Below are 24,071 nucleotides of genomic sequence, written 5' to 3' on the forward strand. Positions count from 1 at the left end.
ATGTCATTTTTGTCTCCCTCCCTTCAACAGTGCAAGGTGGCTCCACGTTGCCCTTGAGATGATCTAAATTCTTTCCTAAGGCATCAAGGCCGGAGCGGCCTGCTCTAGGCATGTGTACCTTAAGCTTCTGGGCTTCGAGCTTCCTTCCATTTGCTCTCAGGGCTCCCCTACCTGGGATGTATCCTCACCAATTCCTCCTCCTCAGGGATTCAGCCCAGGTGTTACCCCTAAAGGAAGCCTTCCAATTCTGGGTAAGGTTGAGTTGAGGGTGGGAGGTGGTCCTTCCTCTGTGCTCCCACAGCATCGTTCACCTCAGAGCCAAAAACTGTGCAGTCAGTAATCTCCTTACCTGCCCCTCTCACTAGCCTCTGAGCTCCTGGGGTGCTGAGACCCAGTTTAAGTAATCGATTCCCAGGATTTAGCCCAGGACCTGGTTAAAAACTTGTGGTTCAGTAGATGTAGACTATGAGTGAAGGACGTATTTCTAAAGGGGTGTTTCTTAAGGATAACTTTCTTAAGTTTTCTTTATCAGGAAGCAAGGTGTAGGAGAGCTTTGCTGGTCTTTAGAGTCAGACTTTCCACCTCTTGGTGGTCCTCTCTGCAAGATGTCTTGGTTCCGGCAGCTCAGGCTGCTTTCAGGCTCAGACTTCTGAGCTCGGTTGCTCCTGTTCAAATCCCGGTTCTCCCACAAAACGGGTGGGGGCTGCTTTAGTCTGATTTACCCTCCTGTTACGGAGAGACTGGCTGGAATGGTAACTCTCCTTCTTTATCTCGATACTGACTGTGGTCATAACTCTTTGACAAGGTCCAAACGTTTTACAGCTTTAGAAGAAGGGGTGTGTAGAAGCAGTGACGTTGGTGGTTACTTAAATCACCCCACAGGACTGTCTGATAACCCCAAATCGAGCTGCTTTCAAAACCAAGTCCCGGTGGCAGCTAGCTTCCTCTTGGGAACACAGCCTAATTAACTGCCAGCTGGAAAGGACTGCAGGTAGGCCACCCCCCAGGCAGAGAACTCAAAGGAAGCGGGTAACTGTGTAAATAACACTGCTTTAAGGGGCATTTAAGCCCGGGCTCTTTGTTAAGGAAATTGATGGCTTTGTAAGTACTGCCTCTGAAGGGAGTACTTGAGCCGAAGGTTCCCCGTAGTAAATTCCCTAATGGACTGCGGGCCTGGAGGCTGGGCCCCCGCGTCTTCAATCACTTGCCAACAAAAACTCGGATTCTACTTTAAAAAAATGGAAAAGGTTTCAGCAAACCATAAGTTATTGAGCCTGTGCTGTTTAACTGGCACGAGGTAGCGGAGACAGGCTGCTTCCTTCGGGAAAGGGAGACTGCTGACCTTCCACAGAACCCTGCGTGCGAGGCCGGCTCCCTGCAGCTTCTCGTTTCCCCCTCCCCGGGCTGCGAACAGTCATCACTTCAGCTGGCGGAGAGGAAGGGGGCTGCTCCTGGATACCGGCTAATCTGCGGAGGGCAAGGACATGCCCTCAGCGCCATCAGGCCCCTGAGCCCCCAAGTACCACACAGTTGTAGGGCATCCTGGACAGAATCGGATCGGCTGTCCCATTAGATGCCCCCTCAGTATCCACAGCCTCGCAGAAGACGTGAACGAGGCAGCATGGGCCGAGGGGAGGGAGTGGATTTTGGAATCAAACTGATCAGGATTTGATTTTTGATTTATGAACCTCTTTAAACACCACTTCCCTTGTCTGTGAAGTGAGGGTGATAACACCAAACACGACAGCTGCTTCTAGGGTTAAATGACACGACAGTTTAAAGGCATTTAACGCAATGCCTGGTGCGTACCACGTCATGCAATGATTCACTTAGCAAATATACTTATGACATGGGAGCTATCATTTTAATTGGAGAATTTGATGATGCTATGGGACAACAGACAGGGACAGCTGGCCCTCCCGGGGTGGACTGCCAGAGAGATCTTCCAGAGGAGTGCCTGGTTCAAACTACGGATAAAGGACGGGTGGAGACTCGCCTTAGGAGAAGTTGGGCTGGGAATTTGCAGGGAGCTTCTGCAAAGGTGGGGAAGTGAGAGAGACTATGGCATGTTCAGGAAAGAGACACAATTGCAGTCTGCCTGGAGCTGAGGCTAGAGGTCATCCGAGAAAACACGAGCAGGCTACGGAAGCAGGCAGGGCCCAGATGATCTCTTGTCGGTTGTCATCAAGCCTCTGTTGGAAAATGTTGAATGCATTTTCTTCGGAGGCAGCCAGTTTCATTTTCAGACCAACTGGAGTTTGTTAGAGGAGTTTTCTACTGTGTCCCCCCTGAGCCTTCTCTTTAGGTTAAGCATTTCCATACCTGTGTGACCACTGCTTAGAGATGGTGCCTCTCTTGGGCCCCAAAGGTGACCAGTGGCTTAGAATTGGTCTGCCCAGCCGTCTCCAGGACCAGAGGAGACTTCTCTAAGCTCCGTTCTGGCGTCTGCAGCCAGCAGTGCAATCTGCAGTCTCACGCTCTTGTTGGGGCATACACCTCCAGTGGGTGGAAACTGATTTCAGAGAGACCACTAATCCTTGGAACTTTTTTTGAACATGAATAGTGATGCTCACCCTTATCATCTTTGATCAGAATACAGAGGTTTTGTTGATATGAAAATGTTCCAAGTTAAAGCTTAAGATCTAGGACCAACTTTTCCCTCCTTTCCTTTCTTCTTTCCTTCCCCTTCTTATTTCCTCATTGGGAAGAGAGAAAGACGTGCTCACATTTCTGTAGGAATAAAATACAGTTTAACAATACCAATCAAAGAGCACATGGATCCAAAAGAACATAAAATCCTCTTCAAAGGGCAGAAGAGTAGCCCGTGTGTCACGTAAGACAAAGAAAACACCTGAGTGAGGTGCAGTCCTGCCCATTGACTCGGTTTCACTCTCTAGAGCACTGCAGTGTGTCTCCCGGGCTTGGGGAAGGACACTGTGGCTCGAATGCCTTATTCTTTGGACTTATCTGAGCCATATGCTGGCTGGCACACTAATCAGAGCTCAGGGTGGGAGGGACCCATTTGTCACTAGTTTCCTGCATAGGAACCCTTCCAAGAACCCACCACACTGCGGTCACCTCAGCCACAACCAGACGGGTAACTGGCTTGGTGTTCACGTGGTCCCCTAATTCATCCCCACTCCTCGGCTGCTGTTGACATAGCGTCCCCTTGTCCAAATGTCGCTCTTTGGAACCTTGGGGATGTCTTAGCAGACAGATGGGCAGCTTGTTTTACTGAATTGAAGAATAGATTCGCACGTGTGTACACACTGACTTTTACCGAAAGGCACTGTTTTTCTTCATGCTCACAGGCATGCATTTCTCACAGACCAATTTCTGTTTAACATTGCATGTTTCCAGTATTTATAAAACGAGGCTTATTTAGTCAACCCAAGCCCCGGGCTCTATAATGATTAACTGTGCAGCATTCAGCAGTCACTAAGCCTTTCTGAATCTCAGTTGTGATACTTGCAAACTGAGGCATGAGGACTAGGTAATTTCTAAAACGCTTACAGCACTAAACCTTCACTTATCCATTCATTCAGCAAATATTTTCTGATTGACTCCTATGTCCTGGAATCGAAATGCAATAGTGAGCAAAACAGCCCACGCTTCTGCTCTCATGGGGCCGCTCTTCTGTTTTAGAAAGAATGCAGTGATCAAATAAACTTTTGAAGGAGCAATATAATGTATGTAGACAATAAAAGAGACTAGTGGGGGGAGAGAGAGCCTGCAGTGAAAATAGTGTGGTTAGAGTGGTCTCCCCAGGTAGGTGATGGTTGAGCTGAGACTTAAGCAGTGTCTTAAAAAAGCCATTTGATGATTTGGGAGATGAGTTCTAAATTGTAGCCATGATAAAAATACATGAAAACATCGACATGTTTGAGTATGTTCCATAATGTTATTTTACTTGATCATTACAGCCGCTTACTGAAATGGGTAGGAAAAGTAATTTTGCCATATTTTAATAGACAAAAAGAATGAAGCCCAGAATGATGACGATGTGAGCTGCCTAGTAAGTTAGTGGCAGAGCTGAACTTCAGAGTTTGATTTCATGTCCCTGCTTTTCCTTATAGTGCTCTCCTATGTTTTTCAGAATGGGCTCAGTTGCAGCCATCTCAGTCTTCATTTCCCATCTCCAAACTGAAAAAAGAAAAAGAAAAACAAAACTGGTTTAATGATTAAAGGAAAACATACATCTAGAACCAAACATATTTAGAGTGATTTAAGGAGCACATGAAGCTGGCTAGATTAACTCTCTTAGTCTACAGGGGGGGGAAATAGTAGCCTAGAGAGGGAAATGACTTGTCCAAAGCCATGGTTAGAGTGGAGGATATCTACTCGAGACTCCAGCTGTCTTGACCAAGCTGTTGATTTTGAAACCGGGTCCCATTCTTTATTCTTTCTTTCTGTTTTTTAAACCTATTTTTGTATGTATTTATTTGGGGGGTGATGAGATCACACTAAAACCACTGGCACTCTATTTGTAGTTTGCTAACTTTCATCACTCTTCTTGTCACTTCTGCATACTCTTCTGCATATGAATGTTTCGGATTGTTTTTCTCCATTTATTATTAGCTTTTATTATCCAAGACAAATCCCATTTTATTTCCTGCTCATATTTTAAAGACCTTTGCACCCTGCATATAATTCTTCCTCCTGTCTCTGCTTAGAGCACCAGCCTTATTTTGTGGCCACTATAGAATCCATTGTGGTACTGAAATGTATCCCCTCTTCTATCAGGAGATAGCTCAGGATCCTGAAAGAGACCCGGCTAAACCCCATTCAGGGCTTAGAACATTCTTTTCTATTGAATGTATTGCCATTTATTAGGATCACTATCTTTGCTTAACAACCTTTTTAAGCCATTCCAATAACTGTACTAAATTCAAGGTGATGTAAATGTATTTTCAAGTTCCAATTCCTAAGCCCATCAAATCTCTTTATTAAATTCCAGTCTAGTATGCACCACATTTTTTTTTACCTAGATATTCCATTTCTTTGCAAATTCAGTTAAGAAAGAAAATAAAACAATATTTAGCACAGATGGTGAGTCACAATGTCTCACAGGAAAAAATATTCTGGGATGATTTAGATAGAATTCGATATTTTCCCCTGATATGTGCTTGGATTTGTAATATGATCTCATCCTAATTAATATTTTCATAAAAATCTTTCTGTAATACAGTCTGATGAAACAGACTCAAATCAGGTTTGAGGTATCTTCATTACACTCAATAACAGAGATTCTGAAACTTCAAAAAAACATTGTTAATACGTTATTTATTGACTACTTGCTTTGAAATTGACATTATCCTAAGTGTTAAGGAGGTAAATAGAAGTAAGACTTTGGTCACCCCAGAAATATCTCATAATCCAAGAGCTGTGCATATTCATTCATTCATTCATTCATTCATTCATTCATTCATTCATTCATACATGTCAGTTCACGAATGGCAAGGCAACATTCTTGATCCTAAAGAAAAAGCTGCCCTTTGAGACATGCTCCCATAAAACTCATGTCTTGCTGGGGAAGAAACGGTCATCAGTAAAAATTTATTTTTAGATAGAGAACAGTACTGTGAAAGAAATAAGATACGATGGTATGCTGCTCTCTGTGGGGTTGGGGAAATAGGAAGCGAGCTTACTATAAGTAGATGGGGTTGTTATTTGAGGAAGTAAAATATTTGAACTGAGCCATAAATGATGAAAAGGAAGGGAGAGTGAGAAAAATCCAAGAAAAAGTATCCCAGGGAAAGTGACCAACATGTGCAAGTTCCTGGGGCAATTACAAGTTTGATTTATTTAAGGAATAGATACTTGTTGAATGGATAGATTTCTGCATTTATGGATGAGCAAATGAATGAATGAGAGGTAGTGAGTAAAGGGGTAGTCAGAGGAAATGTTCAGAAAAAGTAGGGACTCATAGGCCATGATACAGGCTTTGATTTTGTTCCATGTGACAAGGGACTCCATTGAGGAGCTTCAGGTAAGAGTGTGGTCTGATATAGTTTATGTTTTTAAAGAGCACTCTAGCTGTGGTCTGGCAGAGGGAAGACTGGGAATCAGTCATAGAAGCAGCTGATTAAATGAGCGTTGCCATAGTGAGGATGCCTTGGAATGGGGTGCTAGTGATGGAGCAAAAGTGGATCCTTTTGGACTATTCTGAGATGAAGGAGTCTACAGGATGTGGGCCTTTATTTGGTGTTGGTGAGTCGGCTGAAAAAAATAGGAGTGATGATTCAGAAGGTTTTGGTTCGGCCATTGTTGAGCAATGTTGTCATTTACTAAGACGGGGAAGAAAGGAATGTGGGAGAAACCATTACTTCTGTTTTAGACGTGTTGATCTTGTGATGACTTTAAATAGATATTTAAGTAGAGCTGTCATTGTAGACAGCTGGGACTCAGAGAAGAGGTCCTATCTAAAGAAATGTTTGAGTCATTAGTACATAGGTTTTATATTTAGAGCTTGGGACTGAATGAGAAAATGTAGATAGATAAGCAAAAGGGGGGCTAAGTCCTAACCCTGAGGTGAACACTTAGTAAAGAGCTAGGGAAGCAGAAGACAGCCAGTGAATCTAGGTGGGCAGAGCTGGGAGCCAGCAGGGAAGAAGCTGGCAGGGTGCCCTGGAATTGAAGAAGCACCTCAAAGAAGACGGAATGGGCTAGTTCTTTATTTGCTTCAAGATGCTTTGACATTGTGGCTTGTGTTAGCAATGCTGAGGTCGGTGGTGGTCTTGACAAGGTTGGCTTTGTTGGAATGATCAGTACCGAAACTGGGTTGGAGAGAACTAATGAGTGACTTACAGGAGAGAAAGTTTGTAAGTTTACATAAGTCGATCAGTTTTTTTGTGAATCCTGGAAAGAGAAATGTGAAATAGGAGGCAAGGTGATAAGGTGATGTGGAATGATGGTACTTATTTAACTTTTAAAATGTACATGACTTAAGTTTTTTAAATGGAAATGTTTCTGTAGGCACAATATCCTGTTTTGGTGGTTTGGCAGGAGAGCGTAGTGATAGAGGAAATAGAGGGAATTGGTTTGTGCTGGACAAGGAGGGATGCGGAAGATTGACAGATGAGGCTTCACAGACCTGAAAATGCTAGAATTAAATCTTGATGGAAGACTCGAAGGTGGAAGGTAACCTTTCAGGCTAAAGAAATAAGGAGGGCAGCTCTGAGGTGTGAGTTCCAGGAAGGAGCTGTGTGCCTTTGAGAGTGGAGCCTGGTCAGAGGTGAGACTAGGTAGGCAAGGTAGAGCTAGACTACAAAAGGACCCGAGTACTAGGTGGGGGAGTGTGGATTTTGCAGGAGTCAATTAAGTATTTTAAACATGATCAGATTTACATTTTAGACTAATCACTCATAGGCTGTTTGGTGAGAAGGGACTGAAGTAGGGAAGTCCTCAAGCCTCTTAGGAGAGTGGTGTCAGGGCCAAGTGGACAGAGGACAAGGCTGTTCCCCGAGGGTGCTCTTCATGGTAGGCCTGAGAGGGGAGTTGAGTGGTAACATGAGACTACATCCAGATTCACTCTTCCTTTCCTGGAGCTTTTGGTTTGCTGGATGGTGCCTGGTGGTCACAGTGAAACACAAGAAGGAATTTCTGGCCCATTTTGGTATGTGGCCAACCCTTGAAGGAACCAGAAACCGCCCTCAGCTCCACTGATTCAGTAGACTTCATCAGCATCTGAAGCTTGTTAGCAGATTCATGGTTCTGGAGGAGCCCTTCGCCACACTGTCTTTTGTACCCTGGGCAGGCTGATCTGGTTGAGAAGGTTAAGAACAACCCCCAGTTTGACTAGAATTAAATGAGGTCAACAGTGTGGGCTTCTCATGAAGCTCTTGAAAGACAGGTCATGTAAAGTTCCGATATCTCTGCTCCAGAGGAAACATATGCCAGGAGAGCCACCTCCCACACCCCAAGCTTTCCTTTTGAAAACCTTCGGGGGGTTAAGTGCTCCAATTTCCCCTGTTCCAAGAAGCTATTATTTGGACACAAAGATTGTGCATATTTTGGTCTTTTTTGTTGTTGTTTGGATGAATTGTTACATGGCATGAAGCTTGTTGTGGTTGGACCCATCCCTAAACAAACAGCTGAACTCAAAAAATACTTTTTATTCCTGGTGTTTAAAAAAAAGAATAGGAAAAAAAAAGGTAATCATTGGACTAAAAGAGAATCTCCTAATGCCAATCAGTCACTGTTCCCGCAGCTGGAAATAGAAACAGATGCTAATCTCAGAAGCGGTCCCATCTTCATAAACAGGAAGTTTAGAAAGACAGGTAAATCTATCCATCCTCTGGAAGATACCTGTCTAAGTGTGCGTTCAAATTCTTTGCTTCCTCCTTGAGTCCTAAACCAAATCCATGTCCTATTAAAACTCTCATTTCCCCATCTGCAGATAGTTGTTTTTTCTCAATGGACTGGAGACTCAGTAACCCCAATAGCTTCTCAGACTAGTTAAAATATTTAGTCCACACTAGTGGCTGTTGTGAAAAGGGAAATCAGAGCTTCTCCAAAGCAATATGGAAACTCTGTAAAAGGTAAAAAAAATACTTTGTTGCCAGAATTGTATACTGAAAACCCAGTCTTACGAGATAGCATCATGCTGTACAGAGAACATTGCATTGTGAGTCAAGAACCATCAGTCCAGTTTTGTTGCTACTGGAAATTTTCTCTGAAGGCTTCAGTAAGTCACTGCAACCTCACTTTCTTTATGTAAAATGAAATCATTGCCTTCAGCTCCAAGATCATCATCATAGGCCATTTATTGATCGCCTGCTATTATTAAATGATCTGAGCATCATGCTAAACAGTCCATCCTTCAACCGTTACTCAGAAGAGGAAACCAAGGTTTAGAAAGTCTAAGTGATTTGCCCAAAGTCAAATAAATAGTAAATGGCACATCTGCTAAATAAAGTCAGGCCAACGCCTCACTGTCTCTAAAAGTGTGAACCTGACAGGTAAACAGGACTTTCCTGATCAGAAGTATCTTCAAGGTCTCCCCGTTTCTGACAGATAATATTCAAACTCCTTAACATGGCACTGCAATCCTTGCTCGGTCTGGCTTCAGATCAGCTTTTTAATTTATCAGCTCCAGGATCCACTGAACTCCCTTAACCATAACCTTGCCAGGTTACTCTTACGCACACATATGGATCAAGATGCATTCATACTCTTCTCTGAACATGTGCAAATTCTTTTGATCCTCCAAGTTGCTGCCCCCAAAGCATCTTCTCGGGAAGCCTTCCCCATTCCCCCTGCAGAAGAAGAGTCCTGTCTGATCCACCAGTGGAGCCCCAGGACCAACATAGTCACAGAGCAAATACTCAGTATCTGTTGGTTAAATGGATTGATAGTCTTCTCCAGTTCTCCTCTGGGCGTCAGAGCCTGTCTTAGCTGGGGATGGTAATGTCCCTCACTCCTAAAACCTCCAGGAAGGTTTGGTACCTCTTCCTTGCTGCCCATTTATTGCTGAAATATTGCAAATGAATTACTGTTTCTTCATCCCAGCTGGGCATCATGGAGATGTTTGAGAGACAACCAAACATCTTGGGGGTTTGTTTTAGAACAACTGCAACCAATCCCAAAGTTGGAAGAAATTTTATAGTAAAGTCAGTATATCTTTCAGGCAAAATATGTAGTCATTCCGCTGGAAGAAGATGCCTCTGTTTTGATGAAATCCGGTCTGTAGCATTCTCATGGTATGGCCAGTAATCACATTAAGAAGAAATACACCAGTGCCTGGATGGTTTGGACTGGGCATAATCTAGTAATAATACAAATTAAATAGAAGGCATTTGTTAGTATCCATTTGTCATTAATCCACTCACATATTCCCCAGGCGTTTATTAGGCCCCACCTCACTCCAGGTACCATGCTAAGGGTTGGGAATACAGATGTACAAGGCTCAGCAATTTGGTGCAGAGAGATCCTACCCAGCATTTTATTGATTCTACCCAGCACTTTATTGAAGCAATCTAAAAGGAAATCTTGTTTCTGGCTTATATGTGGGGAAACTGAGGCACGGACAGGTGAACTAACATGCCAATGTTACCCTGTTACCAGGGGCAGATCAGGAGGGTGAATCCAGGGTTCCTGACTTCAAGGATCAGAACTCTTAACAATAGCTTGACCCCCAGCGTTTGCTTATGCTTTAAGGTAAAGGCGTCTCGTTTCCCTAAGACTTGGCTTCCTGAGCTTTCAGATAGGGGTGGCGATCCCTGCCTATCTCAGTGTCCTTCGGACATGCCTCGGGAACGCAGAAGCGTGGCCTTTCAGTTCCATGGCACAGGCCCGCAGAAATCAAAGACTAAGCAATGAGAAGTGGCAGCGGCTGTGCCCATCCACTTGCAGAGCCCCCTGGCCTCAGGCTCCTGGACCTGAGCTCATTTCTTCCCAAAGGAAAGGAAAAGTAAGCCTCTTTCAAATAAAAGCTCAGCCGTGGAAGACAGACTTGGCAATGCCTCCCCACTCACATCAAGACTCCTAGTCCGATGGAGCAGATCCTGAACGGGTCACCACTCGAAGGGGACTGAATCTGAATGGAGGAGTCCCTTGTGTCAGGAGAGGATGGGCTGAGACAGAGGAACCAGACTGCCCAGTCCAGTCCCGCTGTGAGCCAGTCGCAACTGGTGTCTCAACAACTTCCCTTTCACCCTAACACCCAGTGTAAATTAAAAATGAAGAAAAATGAAGAGTTCAGCTTTCAAACTATATTTGGACAAAAAGTATGTGCATCAGAGGTGCCCAATTTTATTCATTCATTCATTCATTCATTCATTCAGCCGATCCTTACTGAGAGTCTAATAGGTTTTCACAGCACCCCTCCCAACGGGATGTTTTATTAGCAGTGCCACCCGGCCACTGCATGGAAGGCAGGTGGCAAGGTGATCATTTGACTCCAGGCTCTTCTCACTACAATGTGCTCGGCTCCCGGCATTAAGCAGTCAAGAAGCACCAAGTAAACGGATGTAATCGCAACAGGAAGGCCGGTTTTGTTCCGCCGTCGCTGTCTTTGTTTCTCCTGGCCACCCGTTTGTGTCCCATTCCCGCCGTGTTCCCTTCAGCGCGGCGCTGGAGCGGCGAGGGACAGGGAGCTCCCCAGATGAAGACTGGCGGTGTGGCTGAAGGGCCCCTGGGACTCTAGCAAGAGAAACCGATAGCAGAGTCCAAGGATGTTATTCAAAAGGGGACTCAGAGAAGCCTCGTCAGCAAAATCTTGAGGCAGAAACCAGGCATCTTTCCCCTCCCCTCTCTCTTTCTCCTCTTTAGCTCTATCTCCTATCTTCTCTTTAAACTCTAGTGTCTCTACCAATCTATCTATATATCAACTATCTACCTGTTTGGGTACCTGTTTACCTACCTATACCTACCTCTTTCCTCCATTCCCAGGTTCTGCTGACTCCAGACACACATATATTAATGTCTTAAACACAATCAGGAAGAAATTAGCTGTCATGAGAACTCAACTCTAGCCCCAATTCCTGACACTGAGGTCTTTGATGAGGGAATAAATTAAGTCATCTTACAGAATAGATGTTCTAGGATCTTATTATAATCTCACTCTACTGGTCTTCCTATTGGAAGAAGAGAAGGGTGTTACCCTGTGATCTTATCTGCAGGAGGCTGCTTCATTATTCTGTGGGTGTGACATGTAGGGGGAGACTTCTCTGTGAGGTGTCAAAGACCAGGCTTTGTGCTTCCAGCTCTGGGGACCCCTTACCTGCCATGGCTCTCAGGGTTCCATTGGATAAAATGGTTGAGGGGCTGGTGTTCCCGCCATCTCAGGAAATTTCTGTACAAACAACACCAGATAAGCATCATTATCTCCATTCCTTTTTGGGTGAGGTTCAGAGAAGTGAGGTTATTTTATTTCAGTCCTTATATATGGCAGAGTTAGGATCTGAAACTGGCTTCGCCTGATGCCAGAACCTATGCTTTTTGCAATTCCCCGTGTTGGATTTCTGATGAGTGAAGTCTACACTGATGGCTGGTCACCCTTGGATTGGGCCTGAGTTTTATTCTTCGTAAGTTGGCCACATTCACAGGGTTGCCGGAGCTCCGGAGAAGTGCTGAGTTATTCTTGCCCTGCATGAGCTGCCAGGCATGCTACTGGCCACTGGAGTCCTCAGCTGGCTCCGAGGCATCCTTAAATAATTGAATTATAATGAATCGATTTATTCTGGCTCTTTTGATAGTATTTCACTATGTAAACAAACAAAGGATTTGGGAGCTTGGAAGAGGCTCAACATTCTACAGACCCTGAATTCACCGATTCCCTTTTCAGATAGTCAGCGTCCTAGAAACCCAAGCCTTGTTTCTGCTTGACCCAGGCTCTTTCTGTCTCAGGGAAGACTTCTTGAAAGTGTCTCAAGTGAGTACTGACTTCCGAAGCTGCTTCCATTCAGTCGCTTAGAAATAAATTCACCCCTTAGAAGATGAGGCCCATTATTTTAGAATGTGCAATGCTTACTTATGCCCATTTTCTATGAGAGTTCTCTGGCTGTCCTGAAAGGTGGCCCTGGCTGGGACAACTATTTCCGTGTTATAGACGGGAAGTCAGAGCTGAGCAGGGGAGATAATTATGCAAAGTTATACAGCTAACATAAGGGACAGAAGTCAAATCCTGGTTTAAAATGGGGCTCCACTCCCTAATTCTGGCGTCGATAGGTAAAGGATGTCCTAGATCGAGCTGTGTCTTCATGGCAACCATCTATTTTGATTTGCCTGGGAAATTTGGCTTTTCCCACGGTACCTGCCTATTGCCTGGACATAGTTTCTATTGAGTCTCTGTCACTCTCCAAGTGTACTTTGTGGACGATAAATTGCATGGTCACCTGAGACACTGGATGGGGAGTAGATTGCGAAGGGCTCACGGTCTTTAGGAGGAGGTCCAGCGTGTAGCCAGAGGCAGCTCTGTGTGATATTTGCTAAGGTGGGGATCTTTATAAAGTAGGAACCCATGCAGGAAGGGGGGTACTGAACTTCGCCTAGAACACTGAGAAACTAGCACAGAACACCTGACATTTGAGTGATTGAAATATAGGCAAGGTGATCTCTTTAGGATGGCTGCATGAACGATTTCTCCTTGTATTATTCTGTGTTGAATTTCCAAGAAGCATACGTAGGTCCCACCTTCTCAGAAGACATCTTGCTGGCTCTGTGCTTCCATGATCTTTGTCCTTGTAGCTAGTGAGAACCCTCACAGCCATCTGCACAGTTAAATTGTCCCAGGCAGAAACATTTGCTGCAATTTGAGTCACATGGGGCTTGGTTGACCTTATATAAATGCCTACAGTATCTAACAAGCCCTTGAAACCTAGAGCATGAGACTGGAAGGGCTCCTAGGGTCCCAGTGGTCTAACCCCCTTCTCTATAATAATGATAACCAGGCCCAGAGAGGAAAAGAGTCTTGTCTAAACTAACAGAGCCATTTAGTTACAGAGCTGGGACTGGAGCCAGCCTCTCTTGTATATAAATTCATTCTCACTGCAAAACTGAAATCCTCTCTGGAGTTGAATAAACCTCAGTTTGCGACTGCGGAGTTCTGTGGAATCAGAGAATGTACCCAGAACTTGGAAAGTGAAAGCCTGACTTTGAAACCAGGATCCTGCATTAACACACTGTGTGACCTCAGGCAGAGTATTGACGACACGTGAGATCTTGTTTTCCTAATCTGAAAGACTGAAATAATAATTAAAATAATAGTACCTTCCTCACCAGGTTGTGTGGGCTCACTTAGGGTAATGAAGGTAGAAGTGTTTGTGAGCTTGCGTGTGTGCATATGTAGTAAAAAACACATAAGATCTACCCTCTCAACAAAATGTTAGGTGTACAGTGCAGTATTATTAACTATGTAAGCACAGTGTTGCTCAGCAGATCCCTAGAACTTAATCACCTCGCATCACTGAAATTGTATACCCACTGAACAGTATTTCTCCATTTCCCTTCCCCCCAACCCCTGGCATCCACCATTCTACTTTCTTCTATAAATTTGACTACTTTATATATACAGGGTGTGTTCCAAAAAATGTATACACACACTTTGACTAACTATAAAGACAGTGTTTATTAAAATACATTTCATTTTCAAAATTGAGCTATCAGCTGTTAAAGTGTGTATACATTTTTTTGAGGACACCTTGTATATCATATACATGGAATCACACAGTATGTGTCCTTTCGTGACTGGTTTATTTCACTTATTATGTCTTCCATGTTCATTCGTGCTGTCACATATGGCAGAATTTCCTCCTTTTTTTAAGGCTGAATGATAGTCCACTGTGATTATCAATGATGGGCTTAGCAGTGTTGATGATCCTGCTGGTCCAGTTCCCCAGCTGCTGCTCATAGCTGAGACCAAGGGACAAGTACCTATCTGTTCTCTCCCTTCTATGTCTGTCTCCTGCAGATGAACCCAGCCGGTGCTATTTCCATGACGGTGATGGGGTATGCGAGGAGTTTGAACAAAAAACCAGTATCAAGGACTGTGGTGTCTACACACCCCAGGGGTTCCTGGACCAGTGGGCCTCCAATGCTTCAGTTTCCCATCAAGATCAGCAATGCCCAGGTTGGGTCATCATAGGCCAGCCGGCGGCATCCCAGGTAAGACCCCAGCTGTGGGTGGCGCTTCCTGCAGATATTCTGAATCTCTGCTCTGCTCCTCAGAGCTTCCCACCTCAAAGGCAGTGTCCTTGGATGTGGCCACTTGACCATGTCTCTAGCCAAATGTCATTCCAGGGCCTCAGGAGTACCACTTCTCAGGGATTAGACACAGAGTACCTAAGCACAAGAAACCTCAGGGCAGTAGGGGTAATGACTGTCCTCTTCTGTCCCTCCCTGTTACAATGCATATTTGGGGAAAGAATTCCATTTTGGACGTACCAGTGGAATTCAATGGGGCAGAACACATTCTTTTGGGGGAGTCCCACATTTTGTGGGGGGCAGCAAGTCGTGTGCTTCTTGAACATTCTCCTGTGAGTTTGCTGTGTGGCCTTAGACCAGTCTCCCCACCTCTCTGGGCCCCATTTTCTCCCATCTTTAAATTAGAGAGTGGTTCAGCTTGATGATCTCCAAGGACTTTCCCAACTCTAAAAAGCTGTGACTCATTCCCTGGTCCCCTAACGCACTATTTACCTTCCAGGGTTCTTCCCCAAAGGACTTTCAGCTTAGTTGAGGGAGTAAGAGTGTTGGCGCCACCAGAGCTTATGTGATTCTAGGGATGGTGGTGCTGTCCCCAGAGCCCCCTTTCCAATTATGCTGCTGAGCAAGCACCTGGCTACTTCTGAGACTCCCATTTCCCAGAGACACGACTCAGCGCTCCTGACCGCCTGGCCCCGTGGCCATCTCTGGGGCCAGCCTGCCTCCTGGCCTTGGAGACGAGTCATTATTCTTAGCCATTTCCTTCTCACACTGCTTCCCTGATTCAGGGTCGGGGGGATGGCGTGATCTTAGATGAAAGAGAGATGGAACCTTCTTCTGGGGCCCAGCAAAAAGTTAAGATGGGTACACTTCATGTGTAATGTTTATTTTATAGTGTTTATCTGATCACTTTTCAGGTGTCTCTTTGCTTATGCTTACACCCATTAGATTATTTATTCATTTGCATTCGTTTATGACTGCCCTGAGGAGAGTGTGTGGAGAGAAACGAGAAAGGAAGCACAGCGCTCCCTAATGCTTCTGCTGGACAGTGCCCGCCTGCCGGATGGATGGATGGGTGGGTGGGTGGATGGATGGATGTATGGATGGATGGGTGGGTGGATGGATGGATGGATGGATGGATGGATGGATGGATGGATGGATGGGTGGATGGATGTCTAGGGGTCATCCTCCCCCGTGCCGCCTCTGGCTACACCCAATTGCGCAAACCCTAATAACCTGTTTGTGTGTCTGACTCCCCCATTAGGCTGCTGGTTCTTTGATAACTGCTTTGAGTTTTGTTCCTTTCTGTCCCCTCATCTTCAAGCATAAGATCTAGATAAGACTAGCTGCTCAGGGAATGTGTGTTTAATTGACTATAGATTCACACACACACGTGCACACATTGCTACCTACAAATGGACAGCACTAAGAGACACTGTTCATGAACCACGTCGCTGCGATGGAGAGCCCTGCTGCTCACGATTGGCAGGGCTGGCTGGCAGCAGAGCCAGGAATCCCAAGTTCAACGCTGGCATTCAGTTCCTAGAAACCTTTAAAAAACATCATTCAAACAAGGGAATTATTAACACACTCAGACCCTCAATGAGCAAGAAGTGAGGTAGCAGCTGTGCTTAAAATCACCCAAAGGTTATTGCTACTAATGTGAGAAAAGGAGAGAAAGACTTTTCCAGCCTTAGCATTTGAAACAGACTTCGTAGGGCAATTATTCCACTTTTGCAAGAAGGGGGCTGTCAGGAATTATGGGCAATTATCTCTTCCTAAACAAAAATCCAATTAAAAAAAAAATCATTATAAATACTACAAAGAGGAGCTGAGGAAACAAAATCATCCTTTTGCATTATTCATTGCAACCAATTTTATTTTAATGAAATCGACTAGGTTCCATTACTCTGGGCTTGGACATAATCTTTGTTACAAGGAGACTTCAGCTGTAACTAAATTTGCCATAATGAGATCAACTCACTGGAGAATACAGGGTCGGGGAGGGGTGTGTGTGCGGGCTGGGTGCAGGGCCAGGCGGGGCGGCCTGGAGGGCTGCAGAACAGTCTCCTGAAGTCCCCCTCGGAACGCAAGTGCCTAGACATCCTTCACACACCGTGCCCCATGACGCACGCACATGTACACACACACAAACACCCAGACACGCAGCCTGTGTAATTCTGAGGAAGGCTGTTCGTGGAGTGGAAACTAGCTCCCATCTGACAGCAGAGCAGAGGAGGGCGAGGGAGAACCACGACCCTCATTGCCTTGTGCAGTGACCAGAGGAGGCTGGTGGCTCATTTTCACCCTGTCAGGGACTCCAGCAGAGAAGGCGATGGCTTGAGAGAAGGAGCTGGGAGGTACGTAGATGCACCTTCCCCCTCCACAATTAAACCCTCCTACTCCTCCCTTGTGCACACACATGCACACACACACGCACACACACAGACACAGACACACATAAACTTTCCTACAGGAACAGGCCATGTAAAGAGCCCGGTTCCAGATAGTGGGAACCAAAGCAGGTACAGGAGAGCAGGGGAGGGGACCGGTGGTTATCCAGGTCCCCAGCCGCCATACTGAACTCTCTTGTACATCTCACAGCCTGTCTCCTTGCCATTCCTCAAGCTAAGGATTGTTACCTACCTTGGAGAAACCGAGAGGGGGAGTGGCTTCCCCAAGGTCACATAACCTATAAGTGGAGAATCTAGGATTAGGAATATCTCATGGAAGGTAACAGCAGAAGTTTAGGACTATGTGGTCATGTTTCAGCATTGGACGTAACTGGATTCCTGGATAGTATCCCTGGGAAACAAGCAGAAAGAATCGTTAGTGTTGTCACTGTGCAGACCCCATGAGATGCTTGAATTTTCCTCTGGCAGGCTCACAGTCACTGCCCATAGCTTTGAGTTCAGATGCTTCCACCCCCTGTCCAGGTGGCCCAGTTTCCTGGTCCCCTCCTGCTCACGAGGCATTCATGAACTTGGGCAGTGATGAAATGACTACAGTTGTTCCCATTTTCTCTTTACAAACCAGTTTTGTCCACCCTGCCTTTCCCTGATGCTGTAAAAGTGATAAATGCAAGTGTCTGAGTTATGTGCTAGAGGAAAGAAACCCAAAAAAGTGAAAGACCCAACCTCTGACCTTGTCCGTGTGCAAGACGTGGGCATGAGAGATCTACGGAGGGAGTAACTCTGTCGGGATAAGTTGGCAGGTTCTCACCCTGACTGCTACAGAGCAACACTCATTGCGCTATGGGTCTAGAAAGTGGATTAAAGCTTCATTTTCTATTTCGTAGAAGCCCTCCACTTCTAAGTTTCTGATCTCTCTCGTCCACTCTCCTCAAGCAAGATCCCAAATGTGGTTGGGACTAAATTACTCCACCCTGAACATTTAGTCTCATATCCAAGTGTTATCACCAGTATCCAAACTCCCTGGTTGTGCAAATTGGGCTGAACATCCTATAATAGGAGACATTCTTTGGATATTTTGGCCGTGCACCTTCCTGGCCCAGCTGGAATTCAAAAAGTCCTTGAGACAGAACGAAAATGGAAACGAACCCAAGGAATCGAGTTCTCTCTCTCCCGGGAACCTCGGAAGTGGATTGGTTTAAAAGCGCTTTTGCAGAGATCTTGTCCTGTTCTTACTGTGTCCATGTTTCACAAATCTGCCGGACGGAATGCGATGTAGATATTCCTCATCCTGCCCCTACCCCCAGCATTTGTACCAGAGCCCATTTCCTCTTCTCCCAGCGGGCACCTCCCAGCGGGCACCTCCCTCCTCCTGCCGTGGCCTAAGGAAGAACTGCAAACACTGAGACTATCAGGAATGTGCAGTGTTCTCCCAGGAATTAGGGACCTTCGGTCAACCAACCAGTTTTCTTGGTTAATCCTTTAAGGCTAAAACTTAGACAAGCCTTTCCAGGAGAGTGTTTTCAGGGCCAACGTAAAGCAACCCTTTCTAAGAATGAGACCTATCTGCAGTAGGACACAGGGCCTTGTGACTTCGCTCCCGCCAGGAGGTGTTCAGCCCAGGGTGACTGAACAGGAGGTGCCTGCCTTGGGGACCTACCTAGGCATCCCCGCTTCCTTTGCAATCTCGTCTATGACTTTGTCTTACATCAGGCCCTTAGTGGGTACATCACGTCGGTCCTTTGATGCTTCACTTTGGGTTGCTTTTCCTGTTTCTTGGCATGTCTGTAATACGTGATGTCTCTGTTACAATGCAAATCATGATTTGCCTTGTGTTATAGCCATTTGTGTTAATTCATTTGATCACACAGACACAGATTTGAATCCTGCACTGAGACCAGTGAGCAGGTAGAGAGCATGGGCTCTGATGGGGTGGAGTGGAAGCCGTGCAGATGTGGCTTTGCTTTGCTTGCTTCTCTTCTTACTTGTGAACCTGAAGCAAATGAACCTGTTTCCTCCCCCAGAAAGAGGAAATGATAGCACCTACTTGGGGGAGACTAAGGGAGCAAATCAGAAAAAAGCACTTAGCCCTGGGTGTGTGTTTTCCACTTAGTGGGTGGTGCCAAGGTTAATTCCCTCTCCTTCATGTTAGGCTCCCCTCCACACCCTCGCCCCAGAGCTGGCCACAGCGACCCACCCAGGACAGAAACTCAGTCAGCACTGGGTTGAGTTCAACACAGTTGTGTTAGCAAATGTTTGCTGCAATAACCCAAGACTGGGCCAGGCGTTTTGAGAGATTGCAGAGAAGTTCTGGCCTGTCTGCTGCCCTCATGGAGCTCACTGCTTCATTAGAGGGGTGTATCCATCCAGAAATCCCAGCCAAGACCCAGGAGTATGAGATTCAGAGGGAGTTACCCCGAGGAAGGAACCATACTGCTATCAGCTTACCCAGCCAGCAGGGGTGAGAGCCAGCATGTAGGGGTGGAAAAGCCCTTTGCCCACTTTCAGAAGGTCCTGGAAAAATTATAAAAATATCATTTACCAAGTTCCTTTAGGCTGTGCATCCATTTTTCTGAATCCTCCTAAAACAGCTATAGAAATAGAAATTGCTGTTCTCAGGTGACAGATTAGGACAGTGAGGCACTGAGAACCGAGGGACGAGCTGTGAGGCTCACCCTCATGGGGGCAGAAGCAGGATGCAGGCCACTGTGCGTGTGGGCTCACGTGCAGGACCAGGCAGCTCACGCCGGCTTCAGCGACTGACACAGGACACTAAGCCCGGAGAGCAGGCGCCCTTGCTTCCCTTCGTGTGGAGCGGGAGCTTGGGGAGCACCAAGACTGGAGGCCCTCTCTCCACTGCCCCAGCGCTTCCCTCTGTTTCTGCCATGCCGCCTAATCTCCACCTATAGGTGCTCATTCTTTAAGGTCAAGGGTTGCCCTCTTCAGAAAGGCATTTAAAATGTGTGCATGAAAATATGGGAGGAACATAGGAAGTGTTGGGTGTTGTCAACCCCTGAGTGTAAAAGAGATTTTGTAGATTCGGGACTTCTTCCTGATGGTTTCTGGGTTCTGGGAGAAAAGGTAAGAAACGCACACACGGGACAATTGTAGAGGGAAGAGGAGACTTCGCTTGGTTTACAGATTTGTCACAAGCCATGTGCTCTACACGGGGAGCCTAGAAATGTCAGTAAGAAAAGGGCAAGGTGTGTGGGCTCCTTGATGGCCGCCAGCTCTGAGCCAGGAAAGCAGGGCCATTGGTCTGTGTCTTCATCCTGTGTCCAGAGGAAGGGAGCAGATACCCACTGGGTTACAAGGGTAGGAATCTTTCCAGAAGCACTCATGATGCAGTCAGTGTAGGAGGTGCAGGGACAGGGGAGCCTACAGAAGGGTGGGGAGATATTTCCTGTGGGAGTGGTTGCTGAGCCGCGACTAGAGGGATAAGCTGGGGGATAGGGGAGGAGTGTGGATGGAAGAGCAAAGTCAAGGTGGGGTGGAGAGAGAGAGAGAGGAAAGAGGGAGAGAGACGGGAAAACACAGAGAAAGAGATAAGGGGCAGAGAGAGAAAGATGGGCCAGAGGGGAGAGAGACAGAGAAACAGAGGAGAGAGGGGAGAGAGACAGAAAGAGAGAGAGACACAGAAAAAACAGAGAGATGGAGGAAGAGGGACAGACAAACAAGCATTCAAAAAAGGCCAATATAAAATGAGGGAAAAGTCAAGAGACATGAGCTAGAAAGGGATATGGGACATCCTTCAGGTGCCTGAAACAGACTTTATCCTGAGTGTGGCGGGAGCCTCTCAGAGCTTTAAGCGGAGCGCTAGCAGGTATTCACTTGTGGGAGGGACATGGATGGAGCCTCCTGTAGGCCAGCCCCGTATTAGGGGTTGGAAGCACCTTATGAAACTGGGAGAAACTGAGAAACTCATCAGGAAGAAACTGAGTCTCAGGGGGATGAGCCACTGCACCTATGGAGCTCCTTCTGCTCACTTTTCTTGCCCCACAGTACTGGTATTAATTGAAAAGGCCTCACTGAGAAATCTTGCATGGATAAGCAATTCTCCGATGCTCTCGAGGTGATATTATTTGCAAAGGGCAGAGGGAAATCTTGGACTCACACCCAGTGCTGAGGGCACTTCGAAGGGTTGCCCCTTCCCCACATGTACCTCCAGCAGAGCATGTGGCTCTGCTCACTGGTGACACGGGACAGCATCTGCCCGTGGAGGAGTACAGAGGAGGGGCGAAGGGAACACAGGGAAATGGAGAAGATTCCAAGCAGTTTTCTCAAATACCCAAGGGATCTGCTTTCTCCTGGTGGTTTCTCAAAATTTTTTCAAGAGCACATGTGCAAGTCATCTAAGGAGACAGAACAGGAAGTCCACGGTCTGTTACAGCCTGTCCTGTTGGTGTAGGGCACCCAAACATCCCTCCAGGGGAGTCCGAAGCAGTGGACCAAAAAGGAGCCCCCTGAGCTGGTCCCTATAACTGCCTCAAACTTGTCAGGGAGTCTTGGCCTGGGAGGGACTTTAAATCTATCGCATTTTTCAGGATCCTAGCAAAGGACTTTCCTCCCAGTCCTCTGTTGTTCCCTCCACCTGCATCCATTCACTCTTTCAATGCAGATTAAATGCCAGGCACCATAGCTGGCCTTGAAAACTTTGACTGATGGAAGTTTTAAAGGAAAAAAATGAGATTTAGGATCAGATCAACCTAGTTCTCAGGTGTAGGGTTCACCATGTACTAGCTCTTCACTCTGGGCAAGCCAGCTATCTTTGTCCCTGTCTAATTCCTTGCCTATAAAATAGGAATAATAGCATCTGTATGGCAGGTGCTTGTCAAGGATGTGACAGTTGAGCCAGCAATGTCATTTTCCTTCTGATAGCAACTGAGAAATGTTTTAAAGAAATGCTTCTTGCTGCCTATGAAGTTAATAGCAACCAAGAGATCCAAACAGAACAATTGAGGCATTTTTTTGCTTTTATGTTTATTATTTTTTAAAGACATATTCTTTTAATCGTAGAAGTCTAAGCAGAGAGAGACTTTTAAGAGTCTCTTGGTCTTACTTCACTTAATTAAGATTTGACTTTGATTAAACAACTTCCCTAAAGCTCTTCGTCTCCTGTCTGTTAAGAAATGGTTCTGATATTTGGATTCAAAAGCAGTGTAATCTTACTGTGGACTTATTTCGTCCAAAGCATCACTTTGAGCCATGGGTTGAGATTGGGATGAATAATTCAGCCACTGCCCTCCAGCCATCTGTCGTGTCCATGGAGGAAAGGGGACACTGAAATAGGCACTTCTAATAAGAAGAGACAGATGTTGGCCAGCTGCTGTCATTGGTGGACAAGTGAAGTTAACCTCAGAAGGGTAGAGGTTGCGGGGGAAGGGTGAGCCTGAATAAAAGGCAGGGCCTGGCATTCCTGGTCAGGCAGCAAACAGGTATCGGTGGAGCAGGAAAGGTGCCGCGTGGAGTGAGGAAGGCCTGGTGTGAGGAGCGTGTCTTCATCTCCCTCTTGCCAGCTGGCTTCTGACCTGAAGCCCAAGAACAAGCGAGGCTCTGGGGTTTGGGGCCACCTCCACCAGTTCTCTGCAGAAAGCAGACCCAGCCCTGCCAGCCCACCCCACGCGGCCCCTCTGGGAAGACCCCTTGGCCTGTGTCCCCCCCTCTTCATGCCTGACCCCCTGCATCGCACTGTCTCTATTCTCCAAGCCTTCTTCCCCTCTTCATAGATTCAGGACCAGACCCCTTCCCCTGTCCCTGTCATTCACTCAGGCTCCCTTAAGACCTTCTCCATCCTTGCCTTTCATTTTCTTTTCTCTTCTTTTTAAAATTATTGTTGTCTTTTCAAGTGGGGGCACTGGTGTTTAGCCAGCGTGGCCTTTGCTGTATAATTTAGTTTCATGTTCTGTACCCAAGAAACATGTAAAAAATGTAAACAGCATTTGCTCTCCGGGGCTGTATTGCATTTAGGAAGCCAGAGCCGGTCAAGCTTGCTGAGCCCGCTGCTTCTCGGGATTGAGTTCTGTCCCCAGAACCACACACTCATTTCCCTAAGTCTCAAAGTAAACTTTCTCAAGCCAGGCCCAAAGGAGGGGGTCCTGGGGGGAGTTGGGGTTGGCTCCGGATTTTGTTTTGTTTTTGTTTGTATGTGTTTGTTTTTTAAGCCCCTACCCCCCTCTACCCTTCCTCCTATCTGTACTTTTTAAATTGCCTGGATGTGCTATCCATAGAATCAGATCAAAGAGGGCCCCCTGCCCTCTCTCCCGCCCCAGCCATGGATTTCTCCAGACTCTCCAAATTCTTCAGCCAGATCCAGGTGCCAAGAAGCCCTGGATGCATTTGTGCATGTTCCTTTCCCCAAGAGAGATGGACCCAGACAGGCATGAGAGAGGTGTCCCTGCCCAGGGGCGGGCTTCCCTGGCGCTCCTGCTCACCCTGGACCCTCTCCCAAACTGGACCCATCTGTGCAGCTGGTGGAAGGGGACTCTTGGCAGATGTCGGCATTTCTGGCTTCACAGTGTGTGGTTCAGCCTCAGAGAGGTCTCCCAATGGGAGGCCCGACCAAGGAAGGTGAGAAAGTGCAAAAGAAGGAAAGAAGGGAGAAAGGAGAAGAGAGGAGTATAGAAATTAGGGAGACAAGAGGAGGAGGGGGTGAATAGTAAAAGATGACCAGTAACAATAGCATTCCTGTAATGACAAGAGCTGATATAATGACGGGAGCAGTGCCAACGGCCTGGCTCTCCGAGTAATGGCTTCACAACCCTACCCCGAGTTCCACAGTGTTTTAGCACATTGACATCTGCCAGCCACTCTGTAAGGTAGCCACTGACTTTCACTGGGTTACCGAGGAGTTAACTGAGACTCACGGCGGTTAAGTAACTTATCCAGGTTTCTGCAGCTAGCCCGGGGTGGGGCAGGGAAATCTAGAATTTGAACCCACACCTGTCTTGCTCTAGAGTCAAGAAAAAAGTAGGCAGGGATGGGGGGGTGTTCATTGTGTCTAGTGTGTGGGGCTATGTCTGG

The 24,071-nt window shown here is 46.4% G+C and overlaps 1 protein-coding gene across 1 annotated transcript in view; it reads left to right on the top strand.

The window, feature by feature from the left end:
* The window catches only part of PAPPA (pappalysin 1), a gene marked incomplete at its 5' end in the record, with an annotated part of 212,477 nt that overhangs the window by 114,631 nt on the left and 73,775 nt on the right, over positions 1-24,071 (top strand). The window contains one exon of the mRNA XM_081151832.1: positions 14,411-14,604. Coding sequence (XP_081007958.1) covers positions 14,411-14,604 — 194 coding nt within the window. The remainder of the gene's footprint in view (positions 1-14,410; positions 14,605-24,071) is intronic.

This window comes from Miniopterus schreibersii, assembly GCF_964146895.1.
Source record: "Miniopterus schreibersii genome assembly, chromosome: 11".
Taxonomy (NCBI): domain Eukaryota; kingdom Metazoa; phylum Chordata; class Mammalia; order Chiroptera; family Miniopteridae; genus Miniopterus; species Miniopterus schreibersii.